At 40.1% G+C, this 15,890-nt stretch overlaps 1 protein-coding gene across 1 annotated transcript; it reads left to right on the plus strand.

Moving 5' to 3' along the window:
* The first annotated feature begins 627 nt into the window (after positions 1 to 627).
* idh3g (isocitrate dehydrogenase (NAD(+)) 3 non-catalytic subunit gamma) lies at positions 628 to 7,718 on the plus strand. The gene is made up of 13 exons (XM_034209585.1): positions 628 to 750; positions 1,007 to 1,054; positions 1,374 to 1,385; positions 2,503 to 2,600; positions 2,693 to 2,808; positions 2,920 to 2,980; positions 3,140 to 3,272; positions 4,836 to 4,969; positions 5,086 to 5,188; positions 5,799 to 5,945; positions 6,071 to 6,165; positions 6,263 to 6,323; positions 6,815 to 7,718. Exons 1-13 carry the CDS (start codon positions 670 to 672, stop codon positions 6,914 to 6,916), a joined length of 1,191 nt encoding a protein of 396 aa, XP_034065476.1. The 5' UTR covers positions 628 to 669; the 3' UTR covers positions 6,917 to 7,718.
* Positions 7,719 to 15,890: the final 8,172 nt, after the last annotated feature.

Here is a 15,890-nt window from a genome sequence, read left to right on the forward strand (position 1 = left end):
TTGGATATTTGTGGAGTTAGGTGGTCCGCGAGTGTTTTTTTATTGGTTAAGTGGTCCTTGGTATGAAAAAGTTTGAGAAACACTGATCTATAGCTAAATGTGCACATGACCTTCATTCTTGTTGAAAAATTATTTTTGAAGATTTATTTTTTGCAAAGTTGTTTACGTGACCAAAATACTTATTATTTAACATTATCTATATTTTTCATTATTATTTTAACAGATCTTTATTGAAGATTGACTCCCTCCTTGTCACGATATAATGTAATAAATACATATTTACAATTATTTATAAAAAAAAAAAATATATATATATATATATATATTTACAATTATTTAAAAAAAACTTCCTCATTCACTTGTATTATTTGAAAAGTGTTCTTAGTTAAATATCAAGTGATTTGTGGAGAAATATTTAGTTCCTTAATACTTTGATTTGTGCCCTGTTGTTGCCCCTCTTATTATTATTATATTATAATTGTCCTTGACACAATTAAACACGTTTTTTTTTCAGATGACCTTCGTATTGTTTTATTTAATTTGTATGTGAGACATGTATGATCTTTATTGTGGGTTAAAAAAATTAAAACCCGTAAAAACAATAACATTGTAACTATCGCGCGAGCACAAGCCTAATCTCGTTCAAGCGACCACTGCTTCAGAATCAAGATGGCTGCCCACAGTGCTGTGCTCTCCATGTCCAAAATCTTTAATCCTTTCTGGGGTGGACGCTTCGGAAACACGGTTAAAGTAAGACAAGACACATCGCTGTTGTCACATCAGTTGCAAACGTTGGTGTTTTTCAGCTCTGTGTGAGAGTGTTGTTATTCTACTCTTAGACTATTTTGTCTGAAGACAAGGTCATATGCTAAAAATCATAACGTTATAGCATGCTTCTTTGACATAATTTAAATTGCACATATTGAAGAGTGTGTTGCATTACAGTTGTGCTAAATAACGCAGACCCTCTGATAATGAAATGCATCTCTCTTTTTCTGTATTTCAGGTATTTGGGACAACTCTGACAAGTCACAGGAATAGGAGCTCACGTAATGTGAGTAAATCAGATTGTATCTGTGGGGTTTAATCTTATTAGAATGAGTAGATGTGATTTTACCCATTTAAATATAAATTAATAAGTAATTCAATAAAAATCACCACTGCTCATTATACTGTATTTCCCAGCTTTATGGCTTTGGGTTAACTTTGGGAGTAGTAAGGTACCCCTGGTAGATGTTTTGGGGGGTGCTACATATATCTCTCTTGGGGGAGGATGGTTATGATGCCTCCTTACTACCTGGATTCTTTTATGTGGCTTCCAAACTTAACTTTCTCTCTTTTCTGCTTTCCTTGGTGTCCATTTTCAACAACAGGGAGACAACATTGTAAGTAACTGACTCCGATGTGTTTGACTAAACATCATTTCATGACTTCACAAACAACACACACCATTACATTTCTCATTCTAGGGCTGTAGGAAAACAAATCTATAATCTGAAATAACACAACAACTGTTGTCATTATTGCTGCTTATATTACTGCATGTCTTGTCTGCATGTCATGGATGCAGATGTCAAACAAACACTGACTATATCTGTCTTAGTAGTTCCATTATTATCTTAGTTTAATAACAAGATCGTTCTTTACTCGCAATATAAAAAATCAGCAAATGCAGCAATGTGATGGCAACGACAACAAAGTGATATATTGCCGAGCCCTAGATAACACTATCAACGTATTACTGCTTAACATTACTGTCACACATCACGTCCTTGGTGCTTTGCTTTGCTGAACCGTACTGGAGATTTTGCATTTTCTTGCCCAATAATTCATTATCCAACATTCAAGTTATTTAATAACATATGAACAACAACAACAACAACAGAGAAGCAGTTGTTAGCAATTACCTATAGATTATGTAAATTGTCAACACATACCAAAGTAAGCCACTATTTGTTTCTTTTCACTAAAGTATGAAATCTATGGAAAGGTTTATATTATACTGTTGTTAGTTTGAAAGTGAAAGTTTGATAATCAATCTTAACATAGTGTATCATAGTAACTTGGGATGTGCATGATAAGTCGATTAAACATTGCTATCCTTAACTTATTATAAAAACTATTGTCTTTTTAATATACTTCACATGTAAACATCATATTGACATAATTTGCACTGAAATCAAATGCTGTGTCTTTGTATTTTAATAAAAAAGAAAACAAGAGCATTTGTTTGATACAAGTAGCTGTTCGTTAACAGTGCCTATTTTAAATGGACAATATTCTGGAAAATGTTAAACAATATAGATGATATTGGGCACATTTAAACTGTTTTCTTACTTTTAGGCTAGTGGACTAGTCTTTTATTCTGAACATCAGGGAACAGTATGAACACCCACAATGTGTTATTATACAGCAACATACAGGTGATTGTAGTTGGGTAAAAACAAACAGTTTGGTCCTTTTTAAGTTCAGTTAATAATATATAACATGCCAATGTTTCAGCCCCCTCCTGCAAAGTATGGAGGCAGACACACTGTGACCTTGATACCTGGAGATGGAATTGGCCCAGACCTGCTCAATCATGTCAGAGAGGTTTTCAGGTTGGTTCGATTTAAACTAAATCCTCTCCAAAGTGTTGACTACTGCCTGCTGATATTGCCTTACTATGTGGTTGTTTGTACTCGTGCTATAGGTTTAGCTGCGTCCCGGTGGACTTCGAGGTGGTTCATGTCAACTCTGCCGATGAGTCGGAGGATGATATCAACAATGCCATCATGGCCATTCGCCGTAATGGTGTTGCCCTCAAAGGCAAGCAAACCCCTTTGTTTCTGTGTCACAAGCACAGCTTTGAGAAGCATGCAGTTTATAATAAGACCGGGACACTAAAGTTTAACTGACATTTCTCAACTCTCCTGATAGGTAACATTGAAACCATACACACCATGGCACCATCTGTCAAATCCAGAAATAATCTCCTACGGTAAGAGCTTTAATGAAATATTCCCCTGATATAGGCTCTCTTTTGTCCCATGGCTTACATTTGTTCCATCATTTGGTCCTTTCTGTCTGGTAATGTCAGTTGGCACATTATTTACTCCTGACACCCACACCCTCCCCCTCTTTTTCTGTGTATCAACAGCACAAACTTAGACCTGTATGCCAATGTGATGCACTGCCAGTCCCTCCCCGCAGTCCAGACTCGCCACAAGAACATCGACATCATGATCATCAGGGAGAACACGGAGGGAGAGTACAGCAGTCTGGAGCACGAGGTCAGACATAACTGAAGCACGCTTAGGTTTTTGTGTATTCTTGTAAAAGCCACTATAAAAGTGGCGGCGCGTGAGGCTCAGGTTTGGGAAGGCTACTTTTTTTACCTGACGCTGCCCGCCCCCGGCGTCTATGGAAAAGAGATCAACTCAGTGAAAGCACCGCCTGCTGACCAATCAGAGCTCAGTGTGCGGAGTTTGAATCTATCAAGTCATATTCATAGGTCATATTACAGGATAAAGGAAATACAGTTTAAACTGCCGTATGCAGAGAAGACGCCGACGTGTCGCACTTATCATTCATATCACACTGATATCACATCATCAATCAGATCATCGATCATAATATCACAATATGTCCTTATCTGAGTCAGCTTCTCGAGCCGTATCTGGCCGTGCATCACTTACAGTGTCACATACTGTATGCAGACGTATTATTTTAAGCAACACATTAAGTTGACGAAACACTCAACTCAAATGTAATTAAACTCTGATCCAGTGATATCATAAACCTGTTGTACGCATTCAAACACTCTGTAGTTTATTTATTTTTTAACCAGTTGTTCTATATTCACCTTGCAGGTGCAGCTATGTGGCTTGTATCCTGGATTATATGTTTAAGTCATGGATGTTTAAAGTTCATATTTGTCTAATATTAGTTTACTTTTCATTAATGAAGTATGACGCTGCGCTGTCAATACATTTGTCAAATGTAGCTAACCCCGCCCCTTTCACGTGAACGCGCTCTCAGCTGGAGAGAGAAACCCTGGCTTGATTTACCGAGTTGATAACCAGCGTCGTAGGACCGCTTAGCGAGATCTCGATTGTTATAGGGTTAGTTAAGATAACTCAAACATATCCAGGGTCTGTTGAACTGGCTTCGTGGTACAGTTTACTGGTAGCTGCATAGCAGCGCTAATGTCAAAGACACAAACATTATACATTATATTTTTATTTTACCAGGATGCAGTGACACAAATATTTGGGAAGGCTTAGCCTTCCCTAGCCTACAGTACCCGCCGCCCCTGTTGATCAGTTTTTATATTGGCCAGACATGGCAAATCCACATGAAATGCTGTTTTTCAGTGGCCACCTTTATGAAACGTTTAGAATGTTTTGACATTTGCACAAGCCTAAGACTTATGTTTGTATGTAGACACTAAGCTGCCGTTACAGCCTGAGGTTGCCTTTTCAAAGAACACAAATCTAAAGAGGGTGGCGCACCTTACTCCAAAAAAACTTGACCTAGTTCTGAAGTAAATGTACCTCTGCAGGAAGGAAATGCAAAACAAGCTCTTTTATTAAGAAGTGGCTTTGAAATGACAAAAAGAGATGCGTGAGAAACTATTACTTGTTCAGTAAGGAAGTGTTAAAAAGACCATAATGCTTTGTAAAATATTATAAAACTGTAGAACTGACTAAAGTCAGCACTCAAATAACAATACAAGGTTTTGTTATTTGGAATGTCTTGGTGAATGAGGTCTATGTTACTACATTACTAACAGCACCACCTACTGGACCTTTTGCTGTCATTAATCAAACATTTTCCAATCCGCCTTCTTTCAGAGTGTATCAGGGGTAGTGGAGTGTCTGAAGATCATCACCAGGACCAATTCCCTCAGGATCGCTGACTATGCCTTCAAACTGGCCCGGGAGAAAGGTCGTAGCAGGGTCACCGCCGTGCACAAGGCTAACATCATGTGAGTTACTTCGAGGCTAATGTATCGTGCCATAACTGTCTGAACTCATGAGTCTTGCGTAATGTTGTGAGTCTCTCGATGTGGAAATGATGATTTTGACCTTTCTGCTCCAACAGGAAGCTGGGTGATGGCTTGTTCCTGCAGTGCTGCAGAGAAGTGGCCTCTGGCTACCCAGACATCACGTTTGACAGCATGATTGTGGACAACACCACCATGCAGGTGACGGAAGATTAAACGAGAAATCCTTTGAATTTGTCCGTTTTGCTTTATCTAAATCAGGGGTGTCCAAACCTTTTTCACCGAGGGTCACATACAGAAAAGCATACGAATGGCTGGGCCACTCCCTAGAGGTGAGGTATATTGCCTCATAAGTTCAGTTATAAGTTGGAAAAATCAATCCAATGTAGGTAAATTATTCTTGATTTTAAAAAAAAAAACAGCGTACATCAGCTCTCCATAGGGTTTCATTAATTTTGTTAGCAGCTCATTCCTTAAAACAGAAGCTTCAGATTGCTTATGAGAGGAAATATGTTCTGTTATAATAGTTTATTGCTTACTATTTACTTATCAACTTAGATTTGTTAGAACATGTTTTCAACTTTAATTGACTGAATTTATATGAAAATTGGCCTGTTAACACATGAATACTGTGTAATATACTTGAACATATATATTTAAGAAGCACAATATAAGACAAGCAGAAGTCTATTAAACTTAAGTCATTATACCTTTTGAATTTGCTGAGGGCCGATTCAAAATGGTCCGCAGGCCGTAGTTTGGACACCCCTGATCTAAATTATTTACCTAACACTTTCCTTGTGTGTTTCAGCTGGTGTCCAAGCCCCAGCAGTTTGATGTGATGGTGATGCCCAACCTGTACGGGAATGTGGTGAGCAACGTGTGTGCTGGCCTGGTGGGGGGGCCCGGCCTCGTGCCCGGGGCCAACTATGGCCTTAACTATGCTGTCTTTGAAACGGTGAGTCTTTGGGATACCATGCTGAATACAACACAGTCTATTCTATTTTATAAGAAAATAAACAATCATGTCTGCCTGAAATATTGTAATTTAGAATATGTTTCTTTATTTTCTGGGTCTCTCAGGCCACAAGGAACACAGGGAAGAGTATCGCAGGAAAGAACATTGCCAACCCCACCGCCATGCTGCTGGCCGGCTGCATGATGCTGGACCACCTCAAGTAAGTTCACATAAAATACTTTTAGTACATACACAGGATGTACTGCTGTGACTAATATAACAGTAAATAAATCATTCTTTATCCTGTTTGTCTCCAGGCTTTATGACTACGCCACAATGATCCGAAATGCAATCCTCTCCACCATGAATGAAACCAGGGTAAGTCTTCCTTCAGCCTCTCCCCTCACCTGTCCCTGCCACCATGCTAACACGCCATTGTTGTGTGACAGAGGCTTAGATGACTGGTGGCAGGTCTGGCATGCCTTCTAGTGGGCTTCACAATACATGCACACAAAGCAACATCGTGCCTTTCAGTGTCACAAAGCTCTTGTGAAATGCTACACTGTATGGTATCTGATTTTACATTGTGTGGGATTTACATTAATTACGGTCCTTGAGCTATTTAAAAATTAGATCTGCCCATCCTGCAAAGCAGCAAGCTGCTTTGACAGGATTTTTAGAGATGATGTGTTATATGTATTTCATTTTTACCCAAGGGGAAAGGTTTGCATACAGACACTTAAAAAAAACATATTTATAAATTATGACTGTACAGTATGACTAATTTGAGGATTTAAAATGTTAATGAAATTGTTGCTGTGTAACTTGATTCACATTCAGGCATGACCCTGTTTTTCTTTTCCTTGCAGTTGCACACAGCTGATATCGGGGGTCAGGGCACCACATCAGAGGTGGTCCAGTCCATCATGAGGAACATCCAGAGTAAAGGGCCGCTCATATCTGAGCGTTAAACACACACACACGCACACTCACTCAAAAGGTGTGAGAACAGGTTATCCACGCATGTCTGTTTCCATAGCATCAGGTCTTATCGCTAACATTAAAACGGTTGTATTTTTTTCTTGTTCACACGGCTACAAAGATCTTTTTAAAACACTCCTGTGTGTAACACATACTTCACAAGAACGGTTTACTTTTGATAAATATCAGTACTTTTTTTTTTTATTAGATGAAGCATTCTGCTATAAGTACATTTGCTCAATTCATCAGGTTCATTTGTGGAAGATGTAGTTTTACAAATTGTTATGAAACATGAAGGCCTCTTTTTTCTGTTCGAATGTTGGCCTGATATGTTGGGGCCAGAAATATTTAAAATATCCTCATATGTATTGTCCACCCTCTTTAGAGAATCCTTATTTATTTTCCAATTTACAACTATGTTACTACCTTTTCAGTCAACCAAAATGTGCTATGTGCTTCATTTATTGCTCACCTTTTCTTTGTCTTACTGTAACTTAAATGTCAAGTTGCCTAAAATGTACTGTCGTATGTGTTCACATCAGATCAACTGTACTATCAAAATGGTGATGTAGTTATTTCATATAAACTGTATCGAATAAGGTGTACATTAAGTCAAATTACTTTTAATCGTATCACACAAATGTGCTGTTGTCTTTGTCTCACCAGATAAGAGCTCTTAAGCCTGATATGAAAACAATGGATTTACCATACTGTAACTGTGGCAGATACATATACATATATACTGTAAACACAATTATTATCAAGAAAATAAAGAAATATACTTCATCGTGATTTATTTGGACAGTGCTTTACATATATAAAACATCAAGTGTTGGGGAAGCATTGCAAGCTTCTCACTGGAGGAATTTCAACTGTCTCAATTGAGCAAAGATATCCTGGCAGGAAATCTAGTTTAAATAGCCACAGCTACTCAGAAAAGTAGTTCAAACCCTCTTGTAAAAAATTATCTGATTGACAGTTTGCCTGTTATACAAAATTATAACAAATTATATTACGGTCACAGCAAGTCCAAAATACCACACTGAAGAATATTACATCGTTCATCTTTTTAGACTGACCAGTTGTAATATTAGTTAACAACTAAAGCAGTCTTCAACTAGCACTTTAGACACTATGAACATTTTGAACACTAGTTCACCTCTTAAACAGAACATTTCAACCACAATCATGGAGCTAGAACTTGTTTAAAAAAGCTCTACTTAATAAACTGGTAGCTGAGTGTAAATATATTTTATAAAACAGAAATATTTTATTGCTCCGCTCAGTGTAGATTCATCTTGATTCTTGGCCTTTGCTTCAAAGACAGACTATCCTGACACCCTGCTGGGGGATTAAGATCATTTTCCTGCAAATAAAATAAGCTCACTGATCCTTCCGTTTGTTTTACAATTACGCGCTCCATCAACACCATACTTTGGATGACAAGGTGCTGTTTTATGTTTCATCACTAGGGGGCAACACTTCTTCCTAGAGTTGCCACTGAAATGTAACTGGAAGCAAATAGTGCCCAACTGTGTGCATGTGCGCGTTGATACATACATAAAATCCCTGTGGAGCGCATAATATTACTGCACTGACAGTAGTGTGAAAAAGCTGCGGGGAAACTTGGAAGAATCTCTGACAGGCATTATGTTTCAAATAAATTGGAACTGAGACAAACCTAAAAGTTATGTTGGCTTTGTTCTCTGAAATTATCCTCTTTTAGAATCAAACCAAGCCATTTGTTATTGTTTCGTTTCGTTTTTAAGAATACTCTTACTACACGATCATATTAAGAAAAACTGCCCCAACCCCTTGAGCCCAGCAGCTGCAAGAGGAGGAGCTGATGGATGCTGTATTGGTTTCTCATTCAGCTGTGACCTTCTGCTTTCAAGCAGTGTACAAATAATCCCAGCCTGCCTCTCTTTCTCAGTTGCGGTCACATCCCATTGTAACAACACAGACCAATTTATCATGCGTCTTACTCTGTGGGAAAATTACAAACTGTTTCCTCAGATAGAGCATCTGCATATTGAGCTGAGATATCATTGGTGATTAAGGCTCTTTTTAGAGGTTTCGTTGTCCCAGGGAATCAACCATCACAAATAGTCGTACAATGTGTTGGGAATGACTACGTGTACTTTGGCCTCTGACTGTTGGCGTCCTTTAACTGTTTATCTCATTCATGTCAGTGTTTCAGAGATTTAGCATCAATCAATTGTTGTTGTACGTTCTGTGAGAGGGCCAGCTTTTTCTCATCGCCTTCTTCCACTCAGTTTGATTCACTTCACCTCACATCAATTCTCATCACTGTATGTTGAGCTTCACACTCTCTCCCCTGTCACCCCTCACCTCTCGGTCACTCCCTTCCTCCCTCCCCAGCTCCTGCGGCCCCTCTAGGCCTCCGCTGGAGCAGGGCCACGAGGCAGATGTTCAGATATCAGGGAGATTTAGCAATAACCCTTTAACAGGGCCACCTAACAGTCCTTGTATACACTTTTAGAGGGAACCAACCTGCTGTGCCGGGTGCTTGGGTTTGTTCACCCAACTTAGGAAAACAAAAAATATCACATAGGCCTACCCCGATGTTATCGAGCCATACAGAGAGTTTTGGCTAGCATGCCTAGTTTTAGAGATATCTATCTCTGAAGTTTGTGCTGCCATTCTAATACAAATAAGGTGTTAGGAATGTCGCTTGTGGTGCTGACAGCACTGAAAAGTCAAGTTAGGAAAAATCAACGCCAGCTTCTCTTTCCAGAAACAGTGCCCCTGAAACTCGGGATAGGAGCTAAAAATGAAAACTGTTCACTGCATGCTGTGAGTATCGCAAAATAAATGTTGCTATTTAACTTTCTTAATAGTTTATTTTAGCACCACAAACTACATTTTATTGGCCTCATTGTATTGGGGTGGAGGCTGACAGACCGATTCAAGTGTTGACCCGGTAAATGTTCCACAAATGTCACTTGCTGCTTTCGTTTCTAGACTGTTCGTGAATGAACACACTTGACTTTGTTGATATTTATATGTGACGTTTTTTATGTAATCTCCTTTAGTCATCAACAGATATTTCTAATGATGTACATTCAGATATGGGGTTTATCTTTCAAGGCACTCACTAAACATGCCACAGCGTGCTCTTTTTAGCTCTCCTCGTTCACCCTATTCATTCTTTTTCTTGTTCTTTGAAATACAATGTTACATTTTTCATTCATCATTCTAAAAGGTTGAGTCAAACCAGAGACACTGATATTAAAACATGTGGTTTTATTATTGCCCCTAATTCTGAGTCATCCCTCTCTCATTCTCTCTCAATCTAAGACACACACAAATGCGCACACACATAGGCCTACATACACAAAACACACTATTAGTTCAGTGTAATTTAAGATCCAATGGTTAATTTCCACTTCATATACACTTTATGTGCCCTCTTCACTCTTTTGATCAGCTATGCTACACTGTGCAGTGCATTGCAGGTGATCACAATCATTCAGCTTGTCTCAGATCAGACTCTGCCCATCACAGCTGCATCCAGTCAGCTCTGTTAATGAGACTTTCTCCCCCCACAACTATGGCTTAGCTACGTCAGCGGTCAGCTATTCTCAATTACTTGGGCCTGGCTGTGTGTTCGAGGCTCTCTGTGTGTCCTCTTGGACTTCCAGTGTCTTCCTCAGCAGTGATATCATTAATTAGAGTATTACGGGAGAAATCAGTGTTTTCCTCATAGAAATTTATAGAAAGGAGCAGAGGCGGATTTAGGATTGTAGGAGATCCGGGGCTTAGCCCAGGAGTCGTTGGGTTGGGGGGGGGGGGGTGCAGGGGTACAATGCTATTTTTTATAAGTGGGGGGTGGACCGAACATCCTTTAGGGGGGTCGTCGCCTCCTCTCGGGGGGTCCGGGGGCATGCTCCCCCGGGAAGATTTGTTTTTAAATATTGAAGTTGAAAGCATCAATCTGGTGCACTTTAAGAGCAACATTAACCCTACCTTAATAACACCTTAAAGCGGACAAAAGGCACTGGAGAACACTCATTAACACCCTTTAATGAAGCAAACTAATGCCTTAACTCACTCAAATAGTCATTTACTTATTAAGGTGAAACGAATGTGCGTAGAGCTTTAAAGGATGCGGATAGTCTCACCTTGATTCTGGCGGATTGCTTATCGTTTTATAGATCTGTTCTCATCCACCATCTTTGTTTGTGACGTAAAGAGTGTAACGGCCAGTCCACACAGCGGCGTGCGTTGACGCTTGCCGGCGGGCGTGTCTGACAATCGACCAACAACCAATCACATGAATCTCCCGCCCCTGACACACAAGCAGCGGTTTGATTGGCTAGAGCTTGTACTGGCATATGATTCGATTGGCTGACGCTTCTGCCGAGGCGTCAAAAGTTGAGCATTGCTCAACTTTTGCAGCGAGCCACGCCAGCAACGCTCCGCGTCGCTTCCCACGATGCAGTTCGGCTAAAAGTGACGTCACCCCATTCAAAGTGAATGGGCAGAAGCGTTGGAAGCTTCAACGCACGCCGCTGTGTGGACGGGCCGTAAGAGTCACGTTTCTGAATCGGACACTCTGAGTGGATGCAGAGCCAATCGGAGTCTGATTCAGAGGGTTGCCTGTGAGTTCTGTTGTTATGTGTACTGAAACGAGAGCCGGTATAATTCCACGCGTGAAAACAAAATAAAAATTGGAATACGTTATTTTAGTGTCTTAAAAGTAGACTGAGTTATGAAGGGTTAACGTTACATCTTAGGATAATTTGTAGTCATGTTCTGTATACATACTAACATATAAGGGTATACTTAGTGTGGTTACTCCATGTTTACTAGCTATAACATTAACGTTACATCACTCTTTTTCACTTCTTACTCAGTCAGCCAGAGTGCAGATATCACCATTAGATTAACAAACCTGAAACATCATCCATTTCTTGACTGCTGGTGATGACATTGTTGTCAGCTGCTGATACTGCTGCTGCTGATACTGCTGCTGCTGCAGCTTGTGGCCTGCTTCGATGACAATACATTTCTAATATCCATAACTGTATATGCTATTAGCTTAAAACTCGTCAGGCACTAGGAAGGATCACTTCTTCTTCAGGGCAGGCTACGCAGTACGCAGGCTAATGTCCCACAGTGGCTGCCTCTCTGGTGGACTCCGGTACTGCACATTACTCCCGAGACGTTTTCAAAAAATAAAATAAAAATTATTATTATTTTTTTTTTTTTTTAAGTGAAACATCCGGGGCTTTTCAGCAGTGGCGTAACTATCGACGGTGCAGCCGGTGCATTGCACCGGGGCCCACAGCCGTCCAGGGGCCCATGCAAAAATAAAAAATAAAAAATGTATATATAATTTTTATAACAATATAATAACAAGGAGATGTAAAGGCTAAACAGACAAAATTAGACAGTTTTTTTTGTCATACATCGTCCTCGAAATCGAACGCTAACGTTGGTAATGTTGACGTGCAGCGGCAGCCGGAGGCTAACGATAGCTCACCTGCCTCACCATCATCTAGCTCCACAAGTGAAGACTCTTCACCTTCAAGATGTCTAGGAGTAATTTTAAGTATTTAGGCGTGAATATAAGTGGAAAACTCTCAGACCTTTACAAAGATAACTTCCCACCACTAATTGACAAGCTCAAATATGATTTGGAAAGGTGGAATAATTTACATTTAACTATTGCTGGGAGGGTAAACTGTATCAAAATGAACGTCCTCCCTCGCTTTCTGTACCTCTTTCAATGTCTGCCAGTCTTCCTACCAAAATCACTTTTTCGTAAAATAGACAATCTAATCTCCTCTTTTTTATGGCAAGGGAAGACACCTAGAATTAGGAAAGAGCTTTTACAAAGGCATAGATCTACAGGAGGATTAGCTCTTCCAAATATAAGACACTACTATTGGGCAGCCAATATCCACAAAATAATTCTATGGACTAAGGAACCAACATTGAGTTGGTGTGAGCTTGAAGCCAAATCCTGTCCTAATACCTCACTCTTGGCTTTGCTTACATCTACATTACCCAGCCGGCCAACTCAATATTCGAATAACCCGATTGTTGTTTCCACCTTAAGAATTTGGTCCCAATTCAGAAAGGCTCATGGACTCTGTGGATCCTCTATACATAGTCCCATTTGCAATAACCATCTCTTTCTCCCCCCTTACACTGATGGGGCCTTCTCTATGTGGCAGGGATTAGGTCTTATCAGAGTAAGGGACCTTTACATTAACAATGTTTTCGGTAGCTTTAGCCAACTCTCTGACAAATGTTGCCTTCCAAGCACTCATCTATTTCGCTACTTCCAGGTCCGAAACTGGGTTAAACTAAACAACCCTTCCTTCCCCAATATCCCTCCGGATTCAATAATTGACTCAATTCTGGACACTTTAACAATCGAAAAAGGTCTGATTTCAAGAATTTACAATTCCGTCTCCCGTCTCACAGAAACATCGCTTGGTAAAATCAAACAACATTGGGAAGAGGAACTAGTCCAAGCTATAGATGATGAGGTCTGGGATGGCGCATTAGCGAGAGTGAACAACAGTACGTCCTGTGCCAGGCTCAATCTTATACAACTAAAAGTTGTCCACCGTATCTATTACACCAACTCTAAACTCTCCAAAATATATCCAAATGTTACGGACACCTGTAACAGATGCCACATGTCACCAGCAAATATGACTCACATGTTTTGGTCTTGTCCTCGCCTACAAGGATACTGGACAAGCATTTTCAAACACCTTACTGAGGCCTTGGACGTGGTATTGACACCATGTGCAGAAACTGCCATTTTTGGAGTACTACCTGGCCACCGAATGTTGAAGAGGAAAACTAAAGACAGTATAGCCTTTGCATCTATCTTAGCACGTAGAAGAATACTCCAAGAATGGAAATCTTCTATACCACCTAAAGCATCTCTATGGCTTAAAGATTTAATGTTGTACCTGAACTTGGAGAAGATTCAATATAACCTGAGGGGCTCCTCAAAGCTATTTAAATCTGTCTGGGGCTCTACAATAGCCTACATAGCTGAACTTAAGACACTACATCAAGGAGAAAGAGGAGGAACTACGAATGTATGTGTATGTTTTTTTTTCCTTGTGTCTCTTTTAATCTGTTTTATTTTTATTTTTTATTTTTTTTATATTCATTTTTTTATTTATTTTTTTATTTATTTGTTCTGTCTTTGTATACATGTATTTATGTAGGTACGTGTATGTATGTATGTGCATGTGTACATGTGGGTATACATATGAGTATATGGGTACAAGTATTACTGATACTATTCTTTATTCCCTTATCTATACATTTTCTTTTAATATTATCTTCTATATTACTTTACTTTTACTTATACAGGTATCTATTTTATTTATTTAGTTAGTTATTTATTTTACTAGCTAGGACCGGGAGGGTGGGAAAGTTTTTTTTTTTAAAACAATTGAAGCTGTATCCGTGGCTGTGCAACCTTCTTCTCCAGCCATGAGCCAGGAGGTGGTCCTACAGTTCCCGCAAGGGCCCCGCCCCCAACCGATAGGGGACTCTATGGCGCTATTGAGACCCCTGACGCCAAGATCAAAGGCTATATTATAGCAACCGGTCCATGTAGGCCTCTTGGCCCATTCCCCAGAGACACACATCAAGGAAACAGGTGTTTCTCCGAGGTGTATTACACCACCACTACCAGAGTAGGTATCAAACTGCCACGGACATGGCTGTGTTACTCCCCCACCCTGGACTGTGCCTATTGTGAGCCGTGCTGGCTGTTCGCAGACCGAGGTGCACCATTCTACAGTGATGCGTGGACATGCGTTGTCTGCGAGGATTGACTCACATGCACAATCTCAGGTCCATGTCGGAGCGTGTGTCATATATGAACAGTGGAAGAAAAACGAGAGAATCGATGCAAACATGGAGAGGAATGCAAGGAATGCTGCTAATTACTGGAGACAGATACTTGAGCATATTGTCAACATTACAATCACTCTGGCCACTTGTAACTTGGCTTTTAGAGGACATAGGGAGATTCTTGGACAGCCCAACAGTGGAAACTTTCTCAGTATGATAGAACTTTTAGCATGTTACGATCCGGTTCTGAAAGAACTTGTTGAGCGACCACAAGGTTCTGTGAAATACTTGAATCCAGCTGTTCAAAATGAGATAATCTACATAATCGCAAAGCGGGTGCAGTGCGACATTCAAGTAGAAATAAATAATGCTCCGTTTTATGTTGTTTGCATAAGTAGGCTATATTTTTCGTTTCGTTTATTTAATTAGTTAATTTCAAGACAACTTTGGGAATTTTGTTTGTTTGGTATGAGTTTTAAATAGATTTTGAAAGTGCAGAGAGAGAGAGAGAGAGAGAGAGAGAGAGAGAGAGAGAGAGAGAGAGGAGAGAGAGAGAGAGAGAGAGAGAGATAGAGAGAGAGAGAGAGAGAGAGAGAGAGAGAGTGAGAGAGGGAGAGAGAGAAAAAAGCAACGCTGAGTTGGGGGGGGGGGGCCCAAAAAAATATTTGCACCGGGGCCAATCACAACCTTGTTACGCCACTGCTTTTCAGAAAACATCCGGGGCTTCAGCCCAAGTAGCCACCCCCTAGCGCCGCCACTGGAAAGGAGGTAAAGCAGCGACGTGCAGTCAGGGGAGGCAGAGCCTCCAATGTAAAGAAAAAACAACTAAAGAATAGTAATAATAATAAAATGTCTCCACTGATCTGTGTTGTAAATGTGATTTATGTATGATTCCAATCGCTTTTTATAGTCAAAATCAGCAAATTTGCCGAGCTCCGCTACAACTACGGGTTGCGATGAGAAGTGAGGCAGGGACGAGCTCTGCCTCTCGTAAACCCACACAGAGCCATATAATAGAAGAGTTACGACATCTCCGTTCACTCCAATGGACCACTTTTTACAGCAATGGCGGATCGTGGAGCCTCTCAATCGTTCCCCGGAAGT

Source organism: Gymnodraco acuticeps, unplaced genomic scaffold (genome assembly GCF_902827175.1).
Source record: "Gymnodraco acuticeps unplaced genomic scaffold, fGymAcu1.1, whole genome shotgun sequence".
Taxonomy (NCBI): Eukaryota; Metazoa; Chordata; class Actinopteri; order Perciformes; family Bathydraconidae; genus Gymnodraco; species Gymnodraco acuticeps.

Excerpts from the sequence above, each read along its gene's own strand:
- idh3g (XM_034209585.1), top strand. The coding sequence starts at position 670 with ATGGCTGCCCACAGTGCTGTGCTCTCCATGTCCAAAATCTTTAATCCT. Across the intron at positions 4,970-5,085 it reads GTGCACAAGGCTAACATCAT|GAAGCTGGGTGATGGCTTGT; the intron begins GTGAGTTACTTC and ends CTGCTCCAACAG. Across the intron at positions 5,189-5,798 it reads TGGACAACACCACCATGCAG|CTGGTGTCCAAGCCCCAGCA; the intron begins GTGACGGAAGAT and ends TGTGTGTTTCAG.